General features: G+C 40.9%; 1 protein-coding gene across 16 annotated transcripts in view; it reads right to left on the reverse strand.

Moving 5' to 3' along the window:
- PTPRK (protein tyrosine phosphatase receptor type K) overlaps positions 1–23,185 on the reverse strand; it is a 564,328-nt gene that overhangs the window by 114,861 nt on the left and 426,282 nt on the right. For 9 of the 16 annotated variants that reach the window (XM_040350398.1, XM_040350395.1, XM_040350397.1 and 6 more), the window contains exons 14-15: positions 8,054–8,192; positions 1,884–1,925 (exon numbers count right to left, since the gene is read on the reverse strand). In XM_040350398.1, the coding sequence (XP_040206332.1) occupies positions 1,884–1,925; positions 8,054–8,192 (181 nt within the window). The remainder of the gene's footprint in view (positions 1–1,883; positions 1,926–8,053; positions 8,193–23,185) is intronic. The other 7 variants (XM_040350403.1, XM_040350400.1, XM_040350406.1 and 4 more) reach the window with 1 other exon arrangement.

Here is a 23,185-nt window from a genome sequence, read left to right on the forward strand (position 1 = left end):
CTTAAAGCGGAGGTTCACCCAAAAATCCACTTTTTGACATTAGCTGTAGCATACTTGTACTTATCGTTATATGGGCCCTTGTTTTCCAGCTCCGAGCGGGGAATGGGCGTTTCTAAGCGAAGAGGAGTTGATTGACGGCTGTTAAGGCGCGTCTTGGCCTCTGTTTAATCTTCAACTGCCATGATGCTGCACATGTGATCAGTTATGACACCAGCCATTGGATGGTTTGACAGTTTGGTTGAGAGCACAACCAATGTGACAGTTAGCAATCCGGGCATGCCAGGAATGTAACTGCTTTTTCAAACTGTTAAATTGATGGGTTTACTTCCGCTTTAAGGATGCTGGAAAGTTCATTTTGAGGGTGAACCTCCGCTTTAATGACATAACGAAACTGGTTGTGCCTTCAATAATAACAGACAGTACAAAATATCCATATATTTAAAGACACCTTCAACATAAGACATTATATATATATATATATATATATATATATATATATATATATATATATATATATATATATATATATATAATTACACAAAATACACACACACACAATCCAGAGGTTTGATTTTGTACTACAGAAGGCAGAGTGGCAAGATATGTGTCCTAAACCTGGCAAGATCTACCAAATCTACACAAGTCACCAAATACTTGAAAGAAACATCTATGGTACCATGTTCTTTCCTTTTTACTATAGCAGGCCAATGTCCATTCACACAAATATTTCCCAACAATGTCCAAGGTGTCCCAAAAGGGTAGTTGGCGCGTGAGATGGCCATTCATTGTTTTTAAGAATGATCACCACATTCTCATACTGTCCAAACATAACAAACAATTAAACAGATGCATGTCATATCTCAGGGAAACAAAGAGGATCCACAAATACAGATAGGTCATGTGGTACCCCATACACTAAAAGCTGGTGACCTAGCTACAATTGGCCAAATAAGGAGACAGTCACCACAACAGGCCCCTAACTACCTTTACTAAAAGTTAATATGGACAAGAAAATATAATCCAAGGTAGTTATGTAAATATAAACAGTACAGGTTTTGTTTCCTAGTCTTGTGATAGTGTCCCTATAAAACATACCTATAAGCCTTCCCAAAGCGTGAGTCAACAATACTTAAGCAGCCAAAAAAACTTAACTTTAATTTGTCTCTAGAAGTTAGCCAGCCTGATTTATTGTGAGCTTCGAATAAAGCTTGTATAAATGTTTCTCTCCACCGCGAGCAGACAAGTATAATTTTACAGGTCAGTGCAACTGCAACCAATAGTGAGGCTTTAGCAGTTATCAGTGGATGTTGATGGGCTAATTCACCTTGTGGCTTTTTATGTGTCCATTAAGGAGTGGGATTTCCCCAACCTTAATTCCCCCATTTCTACTATATTTACTGTAATAAAAAGGGAGTCCAGCAGTAGGGGAGTTAAGGTAAGCCATTCACAGCCCAATTCCTCATGTTTAGCCAGCAGACTGAATCCAAGATGACCAAACAAAACCAAAGAACCCGCTTCTGTCTGAATACCAGTGACTGCATCTGATAGGATGCAGTCATCGTTCAGGCAATGATTTCTCACCTGGCTCAGTGGAATAAGTCAAAATTTTGACCCTCTATTTCTAGCTTGAGGTACAGAGATTTTGCTAGGTCCTAAAGCATAAAAAAAGCCAGTAGGCAATTCAAACAGCTGCCATGCGCCCAAAAGTAAAGATCAGTTTTGGATGGACCGATGCTTTAATTTGATCTCCTCATAAAGCATTTTGTGAGTGAATGGTTACTTATCAACCACATTAGCAAACAACAGAAAGCACTGTGTAAAAACTGAAAATAATACATGAAAGCACATGAGTAGCTGGCTTGCAGACAACACTTGGAGCATACCTAAGGCTTCTAATGCAGAAGTTCCTTCGCCATGTAATATATCTCCAGGAGATAATAGTAAAAAGGCAATAATTAATCCAATCAGAAAACATTACAGCATGACTGCAACATATTTCCACAATAACATTACTACATGTTCATACAAAATACAAATCATTTCTGTTATACAGAAGACATGTACTAGTACATTTCTACAGTTAACATTACTACAGTGACATTGCAGATATTAACATACCAATAAAAGCAGAACCTTATAAAATTTTCAAGCAGAGTACAGTGCCATGAGAAGAATAATACAGGTAATGGCAAGCGATTGCTGTGTTACCTCAGAGAGCCACTAGGTGGTACTGTTCATTTTTTTATTTTCCTCTAGTCTAGCAGAATAGGAAGGAACCCAATACATATATTAAAGCTAAATCGTCATATTCTCAAACTTTGATGTAGGGACAGCAGCACAGGCAAGAAATAAGAGTTTCAACTACAGGATAATTGTGGGGGAAGAGAAAATGTGACAAGTCTTGCATAGGCATGCATGCATAATAATGTAATCACCTTCCTTTAAAAATAAACGGCAAGTATTTATGACGAACACATTTAGCTTTTATGGGCTATTAATCGCTGGCAGTAGATTGCACACTGCAATGAACCCTTTACCTTAGCAGCAGGAATAGGTCATCTTCCTGCTACAAGGTTTAGTGCCTGGTATTGAAGTGGTTGAACATCTTTTGTACACTATTATTCAACAGGTTTTTATGTCTATAATATAGGCATAAAATGTGAACCTTGTAGCAGGAAGCCGACCTATTCCTGCTGATAAGGGAAAGGGTTCATTGCAGTGTGCAATCTACTGTCAATGATTATGAGCTCATAAAAGCTAAAAATGTATTTGTCTTAATATAAATATTGAAAAAAAAAATATATATATATATATATGCATTTCCTTTTTAGTCCCTTGTATTTCTCCATGTATATGCTACCTGCAGATAAGATCTGACCGATAGTACTAGGATTACCAAAGATGTGTGTATGCCATCAACACAGTGGGGTTGGTTTACTAAGACTTGAGAGTGCAAAATCCGGTGCAGCTGTGCATGGTAGCCAATCACCTTTTAACTTCAGCTTGTTCAATTAAAGTGGAGGTTCACCCAAAAACTCAATTTTTAACATTGGATTGAGGCTCATTTTGTGAAGGGGAATCGGGTGTTTTTTTTTAAATCGAAGCACTACTTACCGTTTTAGAGATAGATCTTCTCCGCCGCTTCCGGGTATGGGCTGCGGGACTGGGAGTTCCTATTTGATTGACAGACTTCCGACGGTCGCATACAGCGCGTCACGATTCTCCGAAAGTAGCCGAACGTCGGTGCGCAGGCGCCGTATAGAGCCGCACCGACGTTCGGCTTCTTACGGCTACTCGTGACACGATGTATGCGACCGTCGGAAGCCTGTCAATCAAATAGGAACGCCCAGTCCCGAAAACCATACCCGGAAGCGGCGGAGAAGGTCTCTCTCTAAAACGGTAAGTACTGTTTCGATTTAAAAAAAAAACACCCGATTCCCCTTGACAAAATGAACCTCAATCTAATGTTAAAAATTGTTTTTCGGGTGAACTCCTGCTTTAGGCTTAAAGAAATAACCTGGAAGCGGATTGGTTTCTATGCAGAGCTGAACCAGATTTTGCCCTCGCCAGTTTTAGTAAATCAACCCCAGTAAGTAAGTGGTCAAACTGCAATTTTACCTTTCCTTTCCTGCCTTAGTGAATACTCCAGCTGGACTCAAGTATTTGCTCAATGCATTTTCCATTGAAATCAATGGCAATGCATCAAAACTTATTTCATTTATGTACCTGTTAAGACACATCCACATGCATTATGACACACATTAACGCATTATGATGCGCACTGACATCCAATACAATGTGCACAACGCATTCTGAAAATGAGTGAGGGGGTACATTAACTTGGGCGCACAGTGGTGTAGTGGGTAGCACTCTCGCCTAGCAGTAAAATTGGGTCGCTGGTTTGAATGCAAACCACGACACTACCTGCCTGAAGTTTGCATGTTCTCCCTGTGCCTGCGTGGGTTTCCTCTGGGTACTCTGCTTTCCTCCCACACTCCAAAGACATGCTGATAGGTTAATTGGCTTCTGTCTAAAATTGGCCCTAGTATATGAATGTGAGTTAGGGACCTTAGATTGTAAGCTCCTTGAGGGTAGGGACCGATGTGAATGTACAATGTATATGTAAAGCGCTGCGTAAATTGACAGCGCTATATAAGTACCTAAATAATAATAATAAACTTGCATTTATATGTGCGTTAATTGACTTCAATGTAAAACGCATGAAATGAAAAGACGAGTGCAATTCCAGTATAGTTGATCAGCCTAAGAAAATGTCTGGAATTCGATTACTGTCATTCTACTTCGGGATCTAGGTTTCTGTCAATTATATAAATTCAGAGGTTGAACAAACACCGGCTGTATTTACAATCAGTATTTGAAAAAAAAAAAAATCTGTTGGTATAGAAATGGTCATGCCATTACTGATTTGCTTCAGAAAAATATATTAATTTACCTACTTAGTGATTCATACTTTCATTACAAGGGAGAGAAACTTCTGTTTTTAGTAAGCCCTATATACAAGTCTAGCTGAGGTTATGGATTAATCTAAAATGTTCTCTTTAGCTTGATGCAGCCCCCTTCCCACCTCCCCTATAGATTCATGCATCTGGCGGCCTCACTAACCAATACGGGGCTCCACGGGTATGGATGAACTATAGTTTTACATGCAAGGCTGAGATTTGCATGCAACTTCACCTGCTTACTCTAGATCTGGTTATACAGCCTCTGCTTATACATTTTGTGCATCAATTACGCAATCTAAACTGGCCATGTTAGTGACAGGTTCATTTTAAAATAAGACTCCACCTAATTTGCTGAAGCCAATATGCCTGCAGAACAGAAATGAGAAGATTATCCCTGAGCTTCAATGAATACTATAAAGGCCATCACTTTGTCTAATATCACACAGCAAGAAATCAGTTTTCTCACAGCAGGTGTAAGCCAGGGCAGATTCTATGAAATAGGGGATCTGAAAGAAAATGGAATTTAGGTTTAAATTCTTTGAGATAAGAGACCTGGGCATGGCACACCGAAGGGATTTCTTAAGATCTAAAACCATTTCAGTGACTTCACTCTTAAGACAGCGCTAGTTTTGACAGCTGTCCAGCACACAAGGGAGGGTTGACTGAATTGCTGTTTGCCAACAGTGCATGGCAGTTTGACTACAGGACTTTTTTCGGCTATTATCCAGGTTAACATGTATAGGCCAGGTAACGGTGGAATACAGTGGAGCTTTTTTTTTTTTTTTTTTGTTAACAGCTTAGTAAGGCGATATTGGCAATATAAAGAGCAGCAGTGACTATTAACATAAACCTGAATGGCAAAAAACTGGTGCACATATCAGATTAACAGTATAAAAACCTTGGGAACAACAAGCCAGTACAAGTAGGTCTTTCTTTACTGTAATATATATTCTAAGAAAACAGCAGTTGTCTGATCATTGCAAAAGATCAGCAAAATAAATAGTTTTTTTTCTTTTTACTTTCCTTCTCTGAACTTCAAATTGAAAACTTACATTGAAGGGAAAATATAGTGCATTTTCAACAACATATTATGACTTTAGAATTTATATATACATGCTCTTCCATATTATTGCTATTGTATGTAGCTCAGTAGAGCCTTATTACTCTGTAAGGCCCTATGCACAATGGACTATTTTAACATTTCCCTTAGGGGCGTCTGGCCCTTTTTTTTCTGACTCTAAACAAGCCTGCATGTTAGCCTATGTGTCCATGCACACACAGGCGTTAAGAGGCGTTTAGAGGCAGAAAAAAAAACCACTGCCAGCGCCACCCAAAAAAATGCTTGAAACACGTATTAACGCTAGGCACATTTAGTGTTTGAGCATTCATTAATTTCAGAGGCCAAAAAAATTATTGATCAAGTGCTCGATGTGTCTAAAGCGTGCCTAAACGTGTTTACAAGCGTTTTTTCGGCCATAACATGGCTGCCAGGAGGAAAGGCATCTAGGAGAGATGTCCAAAGTGTCCAGTGTGCATGAGGCCTAACATAATGTATTTACATCTCATTCAATTGCTTTCTGCATCTCCTGATTGCAGAAATAGTATCAAGGCTGATGTCACATGGGCAACTCTGTCATTCGTGATCCTGCCACTGGCAATTTGTTAAAATCCCCATCAGTAGGAGCGCAAAGACTGCCAATTTTCTCCTATTAAATAGCTCCTCCACTGTAGCCGAAGCAGCAAGATGCTATAGCTTGCAACTGAGATTTATCTGTGTTTAGGCCAACGAAAATGACATCGCTCTTCATCTATCTAAAGGGGCAGACAATCAGCTTCTTTAAACCAGCAATGAATGGTTCAAATCTCATTCGGTTCAGCAGGGACAGACTGATATTCGAACCATGTATGGGCAATCGATCAACTTGGGTACAACCAGTCTGTCAGATTTCAGTGTTGATGGGGGAATCAAAAATTGCTATGGCCGACTTTAGCAGTCCTGCTGCTGGCAGTTTTTCTTTTGTGGCAGAATCACTAATCTGCCATTAGTCTAACAAAGACATGAATGCTATCAACACAGTGAATAACTAGCCAAACCTTAAAAATATGGATTTATGTTGCATTAAAATTGACGCAAGCACATTAAAACATATTTTAATGTATGTGTTAAGACACACGTCAACAAGCATGTAAAATGCACGCTTACCATCGACATGCATTCACATCCATTACAAGGCACATTGTTAAGCACTTTAAAAAAGTGCAACAACTAATGTTGACATGCATTTTAATGTTTTTTCATTGATTTTGATGGAAAACAAAATCGGAGGGAAAAACATATGGTGCAATGTCAGTGTAGTTCATCAACCTTCCAAAGGGGCTGAAATTCTACTACTGCCATTCTATTTTGTGAACTGTGTTTCTACTAAATGTATAGACCCTCGAAATGAGACCATATTTGGAAGGGGTTTAAGAAAAAATCGAATGGATTGGTTGCTTCTTATAATGGAAGGTATTCACATCTGATTCCATCATATACCAAAAAAAGATTTCTCATTTCAGGATAGTGGATGGAGCCCCATTATTATTGCCCCTATGGCCAATTGTAAATCCAGAATTAGTGGACTAACTAGAACTAGTGTATAGCACAGCCATAAAATTAATTATTATTAAGTATTAAGGACATTTTTTTTTTTAAAACTAGATGTAGCAGTTTCAGGCTTTTTGGCCATCATCATTGCAGTGTATAGAATCCTTGGCTTCTACAGAGTGGAGCTTGGGACCAAACAGAAATAATAAACCAGAAGGTTGTTTGAGAAGGGACAAAAGAAACCAAAAAGCCCTCCACTGAATCTATGTGTAGCTTCATTTATCAAGAGATATTCCCACTACTCATTGTATCACATATCCCAAAACCACCACTGAACTTGAATTGAAGCAAACAAATACATTTTAAGCTATCACTAGGTCTCCAGTGATAACTGGGCAAACCAACTTTTTTTTTTTTTGTGTAGAATACCCATTTCAATAGAGAAAAAGGTATAGACTACATTATTAATGCAACAGACAATCAACAAACAGATAAATAAGTATTTTATGAACATACTGCATCCAAAATAGATCGCCATGTAAATAATGATGATGCAGTATGCAGGTATATATGTATGCTGGGGTGCTATTCAGAATGAATGGCAGAACACAAACTGTATACTGCATGGTGTGGTGCACAAGCTATTGTCCTTCATAATGCGTGCACAAATTCCAGTAAAAGATAAAAAGGGAGTCTAAAGAAAACAAGGAGGTCCCACTTATCTGCCAAGCTCTTGCAAACTTTAAAACATAAACTAATAGGATTTAGTTCACCATAAGAATATGGCTGACGTGATTGTTATCAGGTACAGTGGCAAAATCCAAAGTGTTTTATACAGCTTGGAAAAAACATACAGCTTCCGTAAATAAAAAAAGTTTAGTTATATCAAATATGCACATAAACTGATAAAAAAATGTTTACAGACAATAGCACTTCACCATTATTTTGCAGTTTCTGAATGAGACAAATAGGACAACTGAGCAGTTTCATTTTGAGTCCTTACCTTTTTTTGACAATTAAAACGACAACTAGAAGCAGTAGGATGAATACTAAAATCCCTGCACTAATGCCAGCTATTTTCACCACACGATCTGTTTGCTTGGCAGGATCAGGAATAACCTCTGGTTCTTCAACCGCGGCAGCTAAAAATAGGAATAAAATACACACAAATTATAAAGAGGCACAAAGCTGATTTGCAAATATGAAAAAATATATATATATTGTGTTCCAACTAGTGATCAAATGCATCAATGTAACTCGGCAACATGAACACTTCTGCCATCCCTGACTCTGGTTCACCAGAAGCTGCAGGTGTGGCTTGGATAATGTAACTGGCTTGGTTTCTTTGGGCTGCTAAACTTGGTCATAGTTACACAAAATTAATTCTGATTGGATACATTGGGGGGTACCGACTCATCACATGTACCGCTATAACCCAAAATTGTAACTCATTCTGAGGAAACGAGTCGTTGACGTGTAGTCAGTAGGGTGCCTGTAAATGCATATTATTGAAGAAACAACCCACCAACTCAGTAAAAAATAAATAAAAAAGAGACCTATAATGAAATGTTAACCTTATTTAATAACACCTGCTAAATAATTAAATCTCCTTTAAAGTTCCAAATTACCAGAATGAAGGTATTTTGTGTGGCCACCATTATATTACAGCAATGCCTTAACCCTCTTGGGCATGGAGTTCACCAGAGCTTCACAGGTTGCCACTGGAGTCCTCTTCTTCATGATGACATCACAGAGCTGGTGGATGTTAGAGACCATGTGCTCATCAGACCACAGGATATGGCTCCAGTAATCCATGTCCTTAGTCTGCTTGTCTTCAGAAAACTGTTTGCAGGCTTTCTTGTGCATCAAATTTAGAAGAGGCTTCCTTCTGGGATGACAGCCGTGCAGACCAATTTGATGCACAGTGCGTCGAATGGCGTTAGCACCGACAGGCTGACCCCCCACCCACCAAACCTCTGCAGCAATGCTGGCAGCACTCATACATCTATTTCCAAAAGACAACCTCTGAATAGGACATTCAGCACGTGCACTCAACTTCTTTGGTCAACCATGGTGAGGCCTGTTCTGAGTGGAACCTGTGATGGCCATCTTTATGTAGAGCAACAATTTTTTTTTCAGATCCTCAGAGTTCTTTGGCATGAGGTATCATGTTGAACCTCCAGTGAACAGTATGAGAAAGTGAGAGCGATGATACCAAATTTAACACACCTGCTCCCCCATTCACACCTGAGACCTTGCAACACTAACAAGTCACATGACACTGGGAAGGGAAAATAGCCAATTGGGCCCAATTTGGTGTTCTTGTTCCGCCACCATGCCTCCAAAATGCTAGTAGTGGCGATTCTGCCACAGCGCTCTCCTCCACCCCCTCCTCTTCTTCTTCCTCTGCAGATTTGTCCTTAGAACCAGTGGTGCTCCATAGGCATTCAAGGGGCTACGCAAGCACTCAGGCAAAAAGGTGCCATGCAGTGCTTGAGTTGGTCTGCTTAGGGGACAGGAGTCACACTGGGGGGCAGAGATTCGGTCATCTCTGCAGGGGCAGACTCAGAGGTGGTTGACACACCACCAGCTTCAGCCAGGAATGGTTGTATGCAACAATGGCACCAACCTTTCCGCCCGCCAACAGGGACACTTGACCCATGTTCCAGTTTGGCTCATGTCCTGAATTTGGTGGTGCAGAGGTTCTTGGGCAGGTAGCCAGGCTTACAGGATCTCCTGAGGCAGGCCAGGAAAGTCTGTGGTCATTTCCGCCGGTCATATAATGCCAGTGCTTAGCTGGCTGACCTTCAAAAGGAATGCAACCTGCCCAAGAACTGCCTCATTTGTGACATGGCTGCCAGGTGGAGCTCAACGTTGGCAATGCTGCAGCGGCTGCACAGGCACCAGAAGGCCATCAATGAGTACCTGTTTGAATATGGCACCAGGACAGGGTCAGGGGAGCTTGGCTTTTTTTCGCCACACCAGTGGCTACTGATCAAGGATGCATGCACTGTTCTGTTACCATTTGAGGGGGCCACGAGGATGGTGAGCAGTGACAGTGCATGCATCAGTGATACTGTCCCTCGTCTTCCTGTTGGAGCACACGCTACCTGGAATATGGACAGGGCACTTGAGGCAGAACAGCGGGAGGAAGAGTAGAACTTCCTTACCTCTCAAGGCCCCCTTTATCCAGATAGTATTCCTGCGGGCCCGCAGATGACACAATCCTCTTCCTGTGTGAGCATGGAGGTGGAGCATATCACTCAGCATCAGCCTTCAAGGGATCGTTTTTAGTCCCCAGAAACCCATGGAGTTGTACGTGGCTGGGAGGAGGTGGCTGCAGATCATGTGATCCTCAGTGACCCAGAGGACTCAGGATCAAATGCCTCAGCAAACCTACGCTGCATGGCCTCCCTGATCCTGCAAAGCCTGTGGAAGGATTTGTGGTATCAAGGAAAGGGATTACTGGCTGGCAACCCTTCTTGATCCAGAACTTATCCAGCCTTCGCAGAGAGAGCAGAGGATGAACCATCTTTGCAAAAAAATGTGTGCAATGTGTTTCCAAAGCCTGGGAGGTTACAATGCCCTGGACAACGTGTTGCTGAGGCTTTGGTCCCAGAAGGAGCGGTGGAGAAGGTGGGCATCTGACCGATTTCTTTAGACAATTCTTCAGTTTTGCAGCCCCAAGGTCTGATCGGTTCCAGCAACCATTGCCAGCATCTGAATTACATGGTGCAGGAATACCTAGAGGCAAGATCAGAATTGGAGACCTTTCCAACAGAAAATCCACAGTCAGAGCTTGTACAATATGCAATTGAGCTACTGGCCTGTCCTGCATCCAGCGTTCTTTCTGAACGCACATTCAGTGCTGCTGGAGGCTTTGCTACCGATCACAGAGTGCGCCTGTTGACAGACTGTTGATCGGCTTAGCTTCATAAAAATTAATCAGTCTTGGATCACCAGCTACCAAGCACTGGATGCTGATGTACCCGATTAATCTTTCTATGGATGTGAGATCCATTGAAGACTGCCTATGCTGAGTGACTATCCTATTCCTCCTCAATCTTGACGATGCTAGCTTCTAAGAACATTTTTGGTTCAGGGCACCACCACCACTGCCTAACGGCCCAATTTTCCTGCCCGTGTTTAACAGGGGCATGTAATTACAATTTTTGCTGTAATATTTCACAGCAGGGACCGTACCTGCACCCACCAAGAGTAACTGAGGCTTTACAGTGTTCCTGCGCTCAACTAGAGTATCTGAGGGGTTACGGTGTTGTGTCACCACCACCACCTGAGGCCCAATTGTTCTGACCCTGTTTAACAGGGGGGCGTAATTATAATTTTTGATCTAATATTTCACAGCAGGGCCCGTTCCTGCGCCCACCAAGAGTAACTGAGGCTTTACAGTGTTCTGGTACCACCAACACCTAAGGCTCAATTTTCTGCAGAGTATATAGGGCAGGCCGTATAGTATATACAGGCGGTCCCCTACTTTTAAACATCCAACTTACAAACGACTCCAGGAAGTTAGAGGAAATCTACCCCTGGGAAGGGAAATTCTCTCCTGTAAGAGTTAAAGTGGTTGTAAACCCTCTGGCGGAGGTTACACCTACAGGTAAGCCTAGATTAAGGCTTACCTGTAGTTGCTTGCAATATCTCCGAGACCTACACGGTCAGAGATATTTGCAATTTCCCCCAGCAACGACTTTAACGTCTTAAGAGGGCACGCTGTGCAGTTTCAAGCTGGGGTTATGCCGTGAAAAGCGGCTCATGCGACTTAGAGAGCCAGAGTTTGCGGCCCCCGGAAGAAGAGGGGTGAAGATGGATGCTCACTACCAGCATGGAAGACTGACATTGCGGGCTTCTACTGCAGGTAAGTTTTACATAATGGGCTACTATGTGATGCATAGTAGCCCATTATGCTTTATCTTTGCAGGGAAAGATAGAGGAAGTAAACCCCATCAGGGTTTACTTCCTCTTTAATATGGGAAAAAAAAGTGTCTCCACTGATGCTCTCTCACCAATCCTTGTTTCCCTAAAAAACCCACATTTTCAAAATCCAATTGTCATTGGGAGAGAAAGTGAGGCAAAATCTTCTGAACAGGGCCACAGACAGCAAAACAAATGTTACAGGGGTGATAACCCTTCCCTAGGTTATCCATACAAGACCCAAAGGGCCTGGTAATGGGCTGGGGGGGGGGGTACCCATTTCATTTTTTTCCTCAATTTTCATCTACATTGTCGGGGCCGCAATAAGTTTTAAATGACTTATTCCTTCAGAAATGTCATTTTGTGCAGGGACTGTTCTAAACACGGGGAAATGTGTCACTTTACAGGCATACTATAGACACCCCTCCCCCTTCCGGGTACAATATTTAAAGGAATATTTCACTTTTATTGTTTCACTTTAAGCATTATTAAAATCACTGCTCCCGAAAAAAACAGCCGTTTTTAAAACTTTTTTTTTGCATCGATACATGTTCCCTGGGCCAGGACTCGGGTCACCAAACACTTTTTATGACAATAACTTGCATATTAGCCTTTACAATTAGCACTTTTGATTTCTCACGTTCGGGTCCTGTAGACTATAACGGTGTTCGAATGTTTGCGCAAACCTTTGGTCCGTTCGCATGTTCTGCCGCGAACCAAACCGAGGGGTGTTCGGTTCATCCCTATATATCAAATATTCACTCTTAAAGCCCCAATATCCACAAAACATGCAAACTCCCTTATTCCTTGTTACAATGGACAGGTTTCAAGTTTGGTTTTAGGTTACATCTTTAATAAAAAAAAAATCCCCAAAAACTTTAAATACCGACATGTGTGATTATGCAGATTGGACTGCTAATCACAAAAGTAATACCATTTATCTCTTGACAAGAGATAAAACATCAGCCCCCAAACACCTGCCATGCACCACACAGAGGAAACCATGTTTTTCCACAGACGCAACTTAATTATTTATTTTTCTAGGCAGGCATCAGATTTTATCAGTTACTGTTGTCCATCTGTGCAATGAATAGATTGTCTACCAAGACTGGGCTAGCTGCCGTTTACACAAATGATTTTGGTAGCCTCAGGCTCTTTAACAACAGGAAATGCAAGCTTTCCATAAATGGTGTTTTCAGATTTTTGTTGCAAACAAAAGTTAATTTACAACCTTTTACTGTAACCACATGAGGGAAATCTCCCTTAAAACTTTCACTTCTGGCAGGAATTGCAATATAAATTTTAACTTGTAATGCTGCGGTGAAGATCAGATATGAGAAGTTTTCCTTGACATAATTATGGTGCTTCACTGTGAATACATTCTTTAAACAGCAATATCAAATCAAAATATACACAGTACCAATCTGAAGGGTATACAACAAAAACAAGATTCTTTCACACTTTTCCTTCATACAGGCAACTGGGACCCACTAGCAGCCCTATCAAAATAATAGCAATACAAGATCATTGTATGGGTAAAAGTCCACCTTTAAAAGAGAAGTGTTTTTTTTTTTTTATTGATTCATACTTACCTAGGTGGATGGAGCATCAGACAGATACTGCAGCTGTCCCCTGCTGTCTCTGCACTGAGAACCGAGCCACCAAACATCGCCGATGGCTCGGTTTTCACAGATCCGAGAAGAGAGCTGCTGTCAGTCAGCGTCTTTCCGCTCTGTTTCTCCACGCTCACTGGAGCGCTGAGCTTGCTTAGAGGCCGAGACTGCCATCAATCAAGGCAGCTGGCGGATCCAGACTTGGAAGTTGGGATGACACGCTGCCTCGACTGATGGCAGTGACACCAGCGGAGTGGACTTCTGACCACTCTCCGCTAAAAACCGGTCACAGGAGTGCAAAATAAATTGCACTCCTGTGACCCTTAGGAGGAGCCCAGCCTAAAAAGCTAAGGCTGGACTTCTATTTTAACCAGGCAATGCGGTCCAAAACCCACCTACCCCCACTTCCTCAATCTCTTATTGTGGCTCTTGAAGACCCAATCCAGCGACTGAAATGTAAACAGCAATAAAACTTCAGGGACTGGATGGTTATACAGCTATTACAAGGTATTTCATTACATTTTAGCGCCCCTCTTGCCCGTTTTTTTTTAACCCTCCCCTGAAAGGGGGTAAATTAGGCCCAGATACCTTAACAACAGAAATATGAATTCCAACCACTCATCCTGGGCCACCTTTAAGCGAATTCCCTTTTTAATTTGGATCTTAAACTCTTGGCCAAGATATTGGCAACCGAGTTGATGATGGAATCCTGGATCTGATGGAAAAAGATGAAGATGGCTTTATGACTAAATGCCAAGCCATAAACAACATTAGATATGCCATTCATCTGATTCAACTAGTTTGATCGGAGGAACCAATTGGCCTTCCTTCTCTCTCTAGACATTGGACGGCTTTTGATGAGCTACAGCAGTGTTTCTAAACTCCAGTCCTACAGGTCATTTGTTCAGGCTATTTTGCACAGGTAATTTGATCAGTTTACCTGCCTTACTAATTACCACAGCTGTTTTATCTGCGGGAAATCCTGAAAACATAACCTGTTGGGGCGCCTTGAGGACTGGAGTTGAGAAACACTGAGCTACAGTATCATGGGTGTACTTGACCACTCTTCAAAACCTTGCGTATATGCCCCCCCCCCCCCCATCCAATCATGGACTGCAGCACTGTGCAATAATCCTAGAGACTGTATTTAATATAATGAATTCCGGTGACTTTTCACCCATCCCGAGAGACAAAAAGCAATTATGCCCCCTCTTCTCATTGCTATTTACCTCGACAATGAAGTAGTTGCTTCTATGTTCACACTAGTCCCAATATACAGGGGGTGGGGATGGCCAGCTACCAGCACAAAATGTGTCTCTTCTCCGATGATTCTCTGCCATTTTTAACTAATAATAATAAAAATAATAAATAATAATTCTGCCCAAAGTAATTATTATTCTGAAGAAATGTTCTTCCTTCTTCAGGGATTAGCATTAATGATTCTAAATCTAGATATCTAAGTACTATGTTACTATAGTAATGGTTACAAGTGAAGTTAGCACTACTGTACACCAGGTCCTGCTCTGCCATCTTCCTTTTTGACATCTCTGGAAACCAGGAAGAGAAAGCCAAGCCCTTTATGGCACACTGTCAGGCTCAATTTATTTTTCTTTATTCAGATATCAAAGACACAATATAATATCCCTGATGAAGATCAAATTGTGAATGTTTGATTTGAAACACGTTGGATCAGCCATTTCTTTCAGTCTACCCCTGTTGGGGACTTTTTGTGATGTGGCACTGTGTTCCTTTGCTATTCATATGCTTGTTACCCCTTTTATGATAGCATATTGTATTGTGATGTAATTTTCTACTTCTGTATATTAAATTTATATTTTTCTATATTTTTTGAAAATATTTATTTGTTGCCCACATAATCCCAACCCTAGAGGTTTTCACACTTCAAATTTTTAAGGGATGATGGCAACTACATGGTCATCTGTATAGGTCGATTTATTTCCAGGTTCCTGTAATACAAGAGGATGGTACCATAACATGTGTTGGGAATCTTACGAAGGCTGTATCACTGAAACAGAAAAAAAGATAACAAGAGATGTGGGCTGACGGAGGAAGCAGTACAAAAATATCTTCTACTGCACCAACTTTTCACCCTGATATTGTTTTTAAGCTGACAGGGTCAACTTAAAATGTCCTTTCTGCAGTGGAAAGTTGAATATAAAATTCTGAATGATTGCTATGGCCAACGAAACATTTTCTTCGTAACATACTTCTCATACCCATGTCCCAAAGTGACCTCAGGGTTCAGTAAGGATTTGCAATCCATGCATGCATAGACTATAGTACTTACAGTCAAATTAAAAGTGCTTAAAATGATCAAATACAAGCACGCTACTTTGGCCGGTTGACAGAAAAATTCAGTGTAATAGTGTACTGGAATTAAATTTCTCAGTGAAATCTTCCTGACTTCTTAGACATATTTTATCTACAACCCCATCTGTTTCTTAGATTAGGCTGCAGGCAGCAGCTGTAAACCACTTCCAAAAGATAGTTACAGACTGAGGTTTCTAGTTAACTTCTGGCACCCAGATCTGGTAAAATAAACTTTATGAAGAGCTATTGGGAACCTAATACTGGTTGCTATACCAACAGACACCTGAAACCACAAGAAACTGCACATCACAAATAAGGGAGAACAGTGGTATATTGTATACATTTGTTTATGAATAATGCAAACAAAACACATAATAGAATCACTTAAAAAAAATTGTATCCCTAAACTGCTGAATATATAATGCTTTTAAAATTATGCAACTGAAAACAAAACGTAAATAAAACCTGAAGTAATAGAAATAATGGAATTGCCATTACTGACCACATCTAATATTTACTCCTTGCTTGAAAAATCTTATACCCCATTGGGCAGTAACCATTCTTCAAACTCTCCTTTCAGGAAGTGGGATCCGAGGACTTTCGCTGGAGAAGAACACCATTGGCTGCTCTCAAACTGGTCATGGCAATGCCCAACCCTTTTTGTTTTACCTCCCTATTCAGTGGAAATGCCTATTTTAATTGGCAAAGTTTCTTCTTGTCCAGCTCCAACCACCCCTTTTTCTGGCTGCTACATAGAATAGGCCTTTAGATCATTTAGTGATGAAGCCACTGACCATAATTTAAGACTTTCACAGTGGTGAAGGGATAGAGGGCGGTTGGGTGGAGGTGGGGAAAAGCCTGGAAATTAGCGCTAAGAAGAACTATACTTCAAAGCAAGAAGAAAGTGTGTATGTGATCAAAAAATATGGCTACCCTATGCACATATGGCACATTATTATTATTATACAGAAATTACGCAAATATTAATTATATCTAGAAACAATGTTTTTAAAACATGAACACTAATTGACAACATTATAAACATCAAACTGACCTCCTAATTATGGAAATCTCAATCAATGAAAAGAATATACATTACATTTGAAATACTAGCAAACAAAACAGTCTGTGCATGGTTTGTGTGCTGTATCCTATAGCAGCATGGAGATAAGATTACTACTAGGAATTGCACTGTACTGTTTGGTACTTCAAGACTGCGTATCAGAGCATTTAATATGACTGAGAATATAACTATACACGCAAACCATGTTTAATAAAATCGTGACCAGACATACGCAGAATATAAAGTTGAGTGCAGCAAGAATTGAATAAAGAATCTCATAAAAATGCCATATAGCCATCAGATTTTGTCTTGTAGAGCTTTTTTTTTTACCCTAGACCAACTAGGTCAATGAGCTAGCTTTTATGACTTGAAATGAGGTAAAGTAGTTCAAATATAGTTGGCAGGCTTTATTAGGAGCTCCCAATTCAATAGCATCACAGTGAGCAACATCAACCTGATATTACAGTATTATGAAAAACAGGACAAAGAATTGGTACAGATAAACTTTAGAGAGCATCTCTGAGTGACTGCAGTCGTCTATGTGCCCCTGAGCGTAAATCTAAGAAAAGCTCTGCTGATTGTGCCACATAAGGAGAGTGCTTTGGGCAGTGACACAGATGTTGCTGATATGCTTTTTAATTTATAAGTAGGACTTTCATTCCTTTCTAAAATGATTCACAATGGTTAAACATAATAGGATGAATGATAAAAAGTGCTGTGTGCAATGTTCGGGGTTTAGCAGTATTAGGGATCCAACTGACAAATCTTCATCTTTCGAAGCAGCTCAGCACTCAGCTCATCGTTCTAAGCTCACAAACTCTCATCTTGATTCTCATTTTTGCAGATTTGGAAAGATTTGAGTGTGACATACGGATCACATTAAGCGCATCAAGGGTTTATGAACTGTTTTACTGAGACAGAGAGGGCAAGAAACTATCATGCATACATAAAAAAAAAGTAGCTTGAAGACCAGCTGTGCAGTCTAAAATCAAAGCTACAAAATAAAACAAAGGGATTCCCCCCCCCCTTTTTCTTTTGAATGGACCAAATATGGCCTTCTTCCAAAAAATTGTACCCAGACATTTATTTATATATTCTATGTTAACTAATATATTCAACTTTCATTACAGCAGACAATATTTTGCTATTGTAGGGCTTATCCCCACAGGAGTAGCTAGATATGATTGGATCTCTGTTCTGCCACAACTCTTTAAATGGCTTGGACCCCACTGACGCACCTGTGTAACTTAAAAGTTAGTATGCTACCACTCTGAAATAATGCACAGAACGTAGGCCACAAGGAAGGGGATGGAAGATTAAATGGGAGTATTGTCGTAATGCAATTAGTGCATGAATTGATAGACAATTTAACAGGTTGAAAGATGTACTGCCCCATAAGATGGTAATCTACTAAACTGTAGTGATACAGGGTTAAGAGAATCAGCATTAACTAACCTATAAAGAACCTTGTGTGCACGCTACACATACAGCTTCAATAGTGGGTGGGTGTATGCATTCCTGACAAAGGTGTACCCCTGGAAGTGGCTATAAAAGTACCTGGTGCCTTTTTGTCAGTATTAACTGGCCTTTGTTGGGGCCCCTTTGGTAGGTGGTGCAGTGTCGTCGTTCCTTTAAGAGTGTGAAAATGATAGCTAATGGGCTGCTAAATAAAGAGCAGTCTCTATTGCATTATCTGTGTTCGTGCTGATATAAGCACAGATGGTTCAGCTCACCTTTGCTGGTACACACAAATGTGGTCCAGATCACTTGGTGTTTTTTTTGTCCTCATGAAAAGGTCCTCACAAGGCTCAGGCTCTCAGCTCTGGTCCTTGCTGGTTCTCCCTTGCTGTTGCGGTGAGGATGAGACATAGTACCCTGCTATCCTGAAGAAGCTCCTCTTATTGAAACACGTTCTAACTTCACACTATTCAGTAACCAGAAGACATCATTAGGAACCCAACATATTTACATGATACTTCGGTCACTATAAAGTGGGTTAAGTAAACATTTTGGGTGTTTTGAGATGATATGCAGGGCCTCTTCTAATTATGTGTGAATATAATTTTATGTAACACACGTATAAGTAAATTTTTAAATGTAGGTGCAACAAATGGACTGGAATTTATATTGTCGTTATTTTTATTTTGACCAACTTGGATGCAGAGTGTGTTATAGTCAGGGCCCCCATCAGGGGGTACAGGCAGTACACCTGTAAGGGGCCTGGAGGTCCCCAGGGGCCCGGATGGCAACCCACTTTAAAAATAAAAGCATTTTTTTTAGGGGTCCGGAGGTTCCCAGGGGCCCAGAGGCCCTCCCCTCTGGCCACTCCCCTTTTTTTTAATTTATTTTTTATAAAAAATATATATATATTTTTTTTAATATATTTTTTATTAAAGGGCCATTTTTTTTTTTAGAGGTCCGGAGGTCCCCAGGGGCCCGAAGGCCCCCAGATGACAACCCCCCCTTTTTTATTTATTTTATATAAATTATATATAATATAATTTTTTATATATATATATATATATATATATATATATATATATATATATATATATATATATATATATATATATATATATATATATATATATATATATATATATATATATATATATATATATATATATATATATATATACATATATACACACACATACATACACATATATATATATATATATATATACAGTTGTGTTCAAAATTATTCAACCCCCCAATGCTGTAAAGGGTTTTAGGGAATTTAGTGTACATTTGTAATTGTATTCAGAATGAAATCCTACAAGGACTTCTTAAAGAACCATATGCAACTAAAATGACATCAATTGGTTTTGTAATACAGTAGTAAATGTTTATTTTGTGAATTCTTCATTTACACAATTATTCAACCCCTTAAAGACTACCACTCTGTAGAACAGAGGTTCATTGAAGTGTTTTCAATCAGGTATTGAAAACACCTGTGGATGTCAAGGAGCAGCAATAAAGCCTAATAAGCATTAATTAGGCAGCTTTAAAATGACTGTGATACTCAGCTCCTTCTAGACATTTACTGGTGTGGTTACAAACATGGTGAGGTCAAGAGGATGGTCCAGGAAGACAAGAGAAGAGGTGATTACTCTTCACAGGAAGGGCAATGGCTATAAGAAGATTGCAAAGATGTTAAACATACCAAAAGACACCATAGGAAGCATCATTCGCAAATTCAAGGCAAAGGGCACTGTTGAAACGCTACCTGGTCGTGGCAGAAAGAAGATGCTGACTTCGACTGCTGTGCGCTACCTGAAACGTAGAGTGGAGAAAAGTCCCTGTGACTGCTGAGGAACTGAGAAAATATTTGTCAGATGTGGGTACTGAAGTTTCTGCTCAGACAATACGGCGCACACTGCGTAATGAAGGCCTCCATGCCAGAACTCCCAGGCGCACCCCCTTGCTGTCTAAAGAATAAGAAGAGTCGACTGCAGTATGCCAAAAGTCATGTGGACAAACCACAGAAGTTTTGGGATTGTGTTCTGTGGACTGATGAAACTGTTTGGGCCCATGGATCAACGCTATGTTTGGAGGAGGAAGAACAAGGCCTATGATGAAAAGAACACCTTGCCTACTGTGAAGAATGGCGGGGGGTCAATCATGCTTTGGGGCTGTTTTGCTTCTGCAGGTACAGGGAAGCTTCAGCGTGTGCAAGGTACCATGAATTCTCTTCAGTACCAGGAGATATTGGATGACAATGTGATGCAGTCCGTCACAAACCTGAGGCTTGGGAGACGTTGGACCTTTCAACAGGACAATGATCCCAAGCATACCTCCAAGTCCACTAGAGCATGGTTGCAGATTAAAGGCTGGAACATTTTGGAGTGGCCATCGCAGTCACCAGACTTAAATCCGATTGAGAACCTCTGGTGGGACTTAAAGAAAGCAGTTGCAGTGCACAAGCCTAAGAATGTGACTGAACTGGAGGCTTTTGCCCATGACGAATGGGCGAAGATACCCGTAGATCGCTGCAAGACACTTGTGTCAAGCTATGCTTCACGTTTCAAAGCTGTTATAACTGTAAAAGGATGTTGTACTAAGTACTAAGATTGAATGTCACTTGGGGGTTGAATAAAACTGATAATGATGTGAGCACAGAAAAGACATTTGTGGTTATTTTATTATAAATGTTATGTTATATTTGTCTGACCTACACGTGCCTCTTTGATTTAATTGTAAGCAGGATGACTGAATGATCAAAATCAATGTCAAACTGGCCAAAACAATCAATTTCAGTGGGGGTTGAATAATTTTGAATACAACTGTATATATATATATATATATATATATATATATATATATACACACATATACATATATTATTAAAGGGCCCAGAGGTCCCTTTTTTTTTTTTTCTCATTCAAAGGTATTTTTATTGAAAGTCAAAAGAAACAAGACAATTACAAATGTAGGCTCGACACAGTTGCAACTGTGTAGAAGATCATGCCTGGTACAGATATAGATATACAGCTCCACAGACTGGCATATTAAACTGTGTAAAGCTAAGAATGTTGGTCTAATCATGGAGTCAACAGTAGGATGAAGATAAATGCTTTAACAGGTGTACTAGTTGGTAACTAAGCATTCGTACGGTTAACGTATCAGTTCCAGGAAGAAACTCTTCAGAAAGCTTGGAGAGCCATAGGTGTTCAAGAAAATCAATGGTGATGTCTTAGAGGAAGAAAGTGTAGGAGAGCATGAAGAAGAAGGGGAGAGGGGTATGGGAGGGGTACTGTGAGTCGGCAGTGTTTCTTGTGGTTGTATGTTCTATCTATCAGCCACTCTTTGGTGTATATAACAGTGGTAAAGTTTTGGAGCCACAAGGGCTCTGTGAGGTCTCAAGTGTCGCCTCAGTTCATCATAGCTTCATAATCTTGTGAAAATCTAAAAGCAGACCATGGTCGCCAGGTGTCAAGGAATTTCTCAGCTGTCCCTCTGTCTTGGGCCAACGTGTCCTCCATCTCGCACACCTCCGCCACCCTACGGAGCCACTCTTGAGCTGAGGGTACTCTGGTGGTGTTCCAGTGGAGGGGAATTAGGTATTTGGCTGCATTTAGCATGTGTTTAGTTAAGGAATTTTTGTAACGGGTGAGCGAGAAGGAGGACAGGTGAAGCAGGCAGCATGCAGCATTCAGTTCCATGGACGTTTCTGTGATCCGTTTGATTGTATCACAAACCACGTTCCAGAAAACGGTGATCAGTGGGCAGGTCCACCAAATATGGATCAGCGAACCCACTGCGGACTGACACCTCCAGCAGGTGTCTGGCTTTGTGGGGTCCCATCTGTGGAGTCTCGCTGGCGTGTTGTACCACCTGGTTAACAGTTTATAACTTGTCTCCTGCAGTTTTGTGCTAATGGAGCACTTGTGTGCCAGTATACAGGCTTTTTGCCATTGTTTGTCCGTTATGGCGAGGTCAAGGTCCTCCGCCCAATCCCGTCTCTGCTTGTCCAGGCCCTCCTCATTTGTGGAAGTCAGCCATGAATAAGCTACCGAAGTGGCCCTAGTCACCGGCTTCTGCGCATGACAGGCGGATTCCAGAACCGTCTGTGGTCTATGTAGGTCAGACGAGTTCCTGAATCCGTTCAAATAGCTGCGTAATTGAAAGAACGACCATTGTTTCAGATTAGTGAGGTCATTGTCTAATTTAAGGGTGGACCAATCTTTAAGTTTGTTCCCCCTATAGCAATCTCTAACCAGCAGTGGGTCGTCGGTGCGTGGCGATCTAAACGTCAGTGTGTTCAGACCGGGTGCGAAGTCAGGGTTGTCAGCTAGAGGGGTGAGCGGACTGGGAAAGGTGGAAAGTTTCTTAAGTCTGGAAAGTGAGTGGAATAAACCCAGGGTAGTTCCTGTGATGGGGTTTCTACGGAGGGTCATGGGGCAATTGGGCCACGAAGTCCACGGTGAGTATTTTAGGTCAATGGGGCTAAGTTCATTCTCTAATGCCACCCAATCTTTTGCGTGGCCATGGCAGTGCCAATCAATGATCCTGGCTAAATGTGCTGCTTGATAATATTGTTTGAAATCCGGGAAGCTCAACCCTCCTTTTTCCTTAGGTTGCGTTAGGTTAAGAAGTTTGATTCTAGGTTTCTTTGCGCTCCAAAGAAAGCGGAGTAGCATGGAGTTCAGGGATGTGAAAAACCGACGCGGGACCGCAACCGGCAGGGTGCGTA

Source organism: Rana temporaria, chromosome 4 (genome assembly GCF_905171775.1).
Source record: "Rana temporaria chromosome 4, aRanTem1.1, whole genome shotgun sequence".
NCBI lineage: Eukaryota > Metazoa > Chordata > Amphibia > Anura > Ranidae > Rana > Rana temporaria.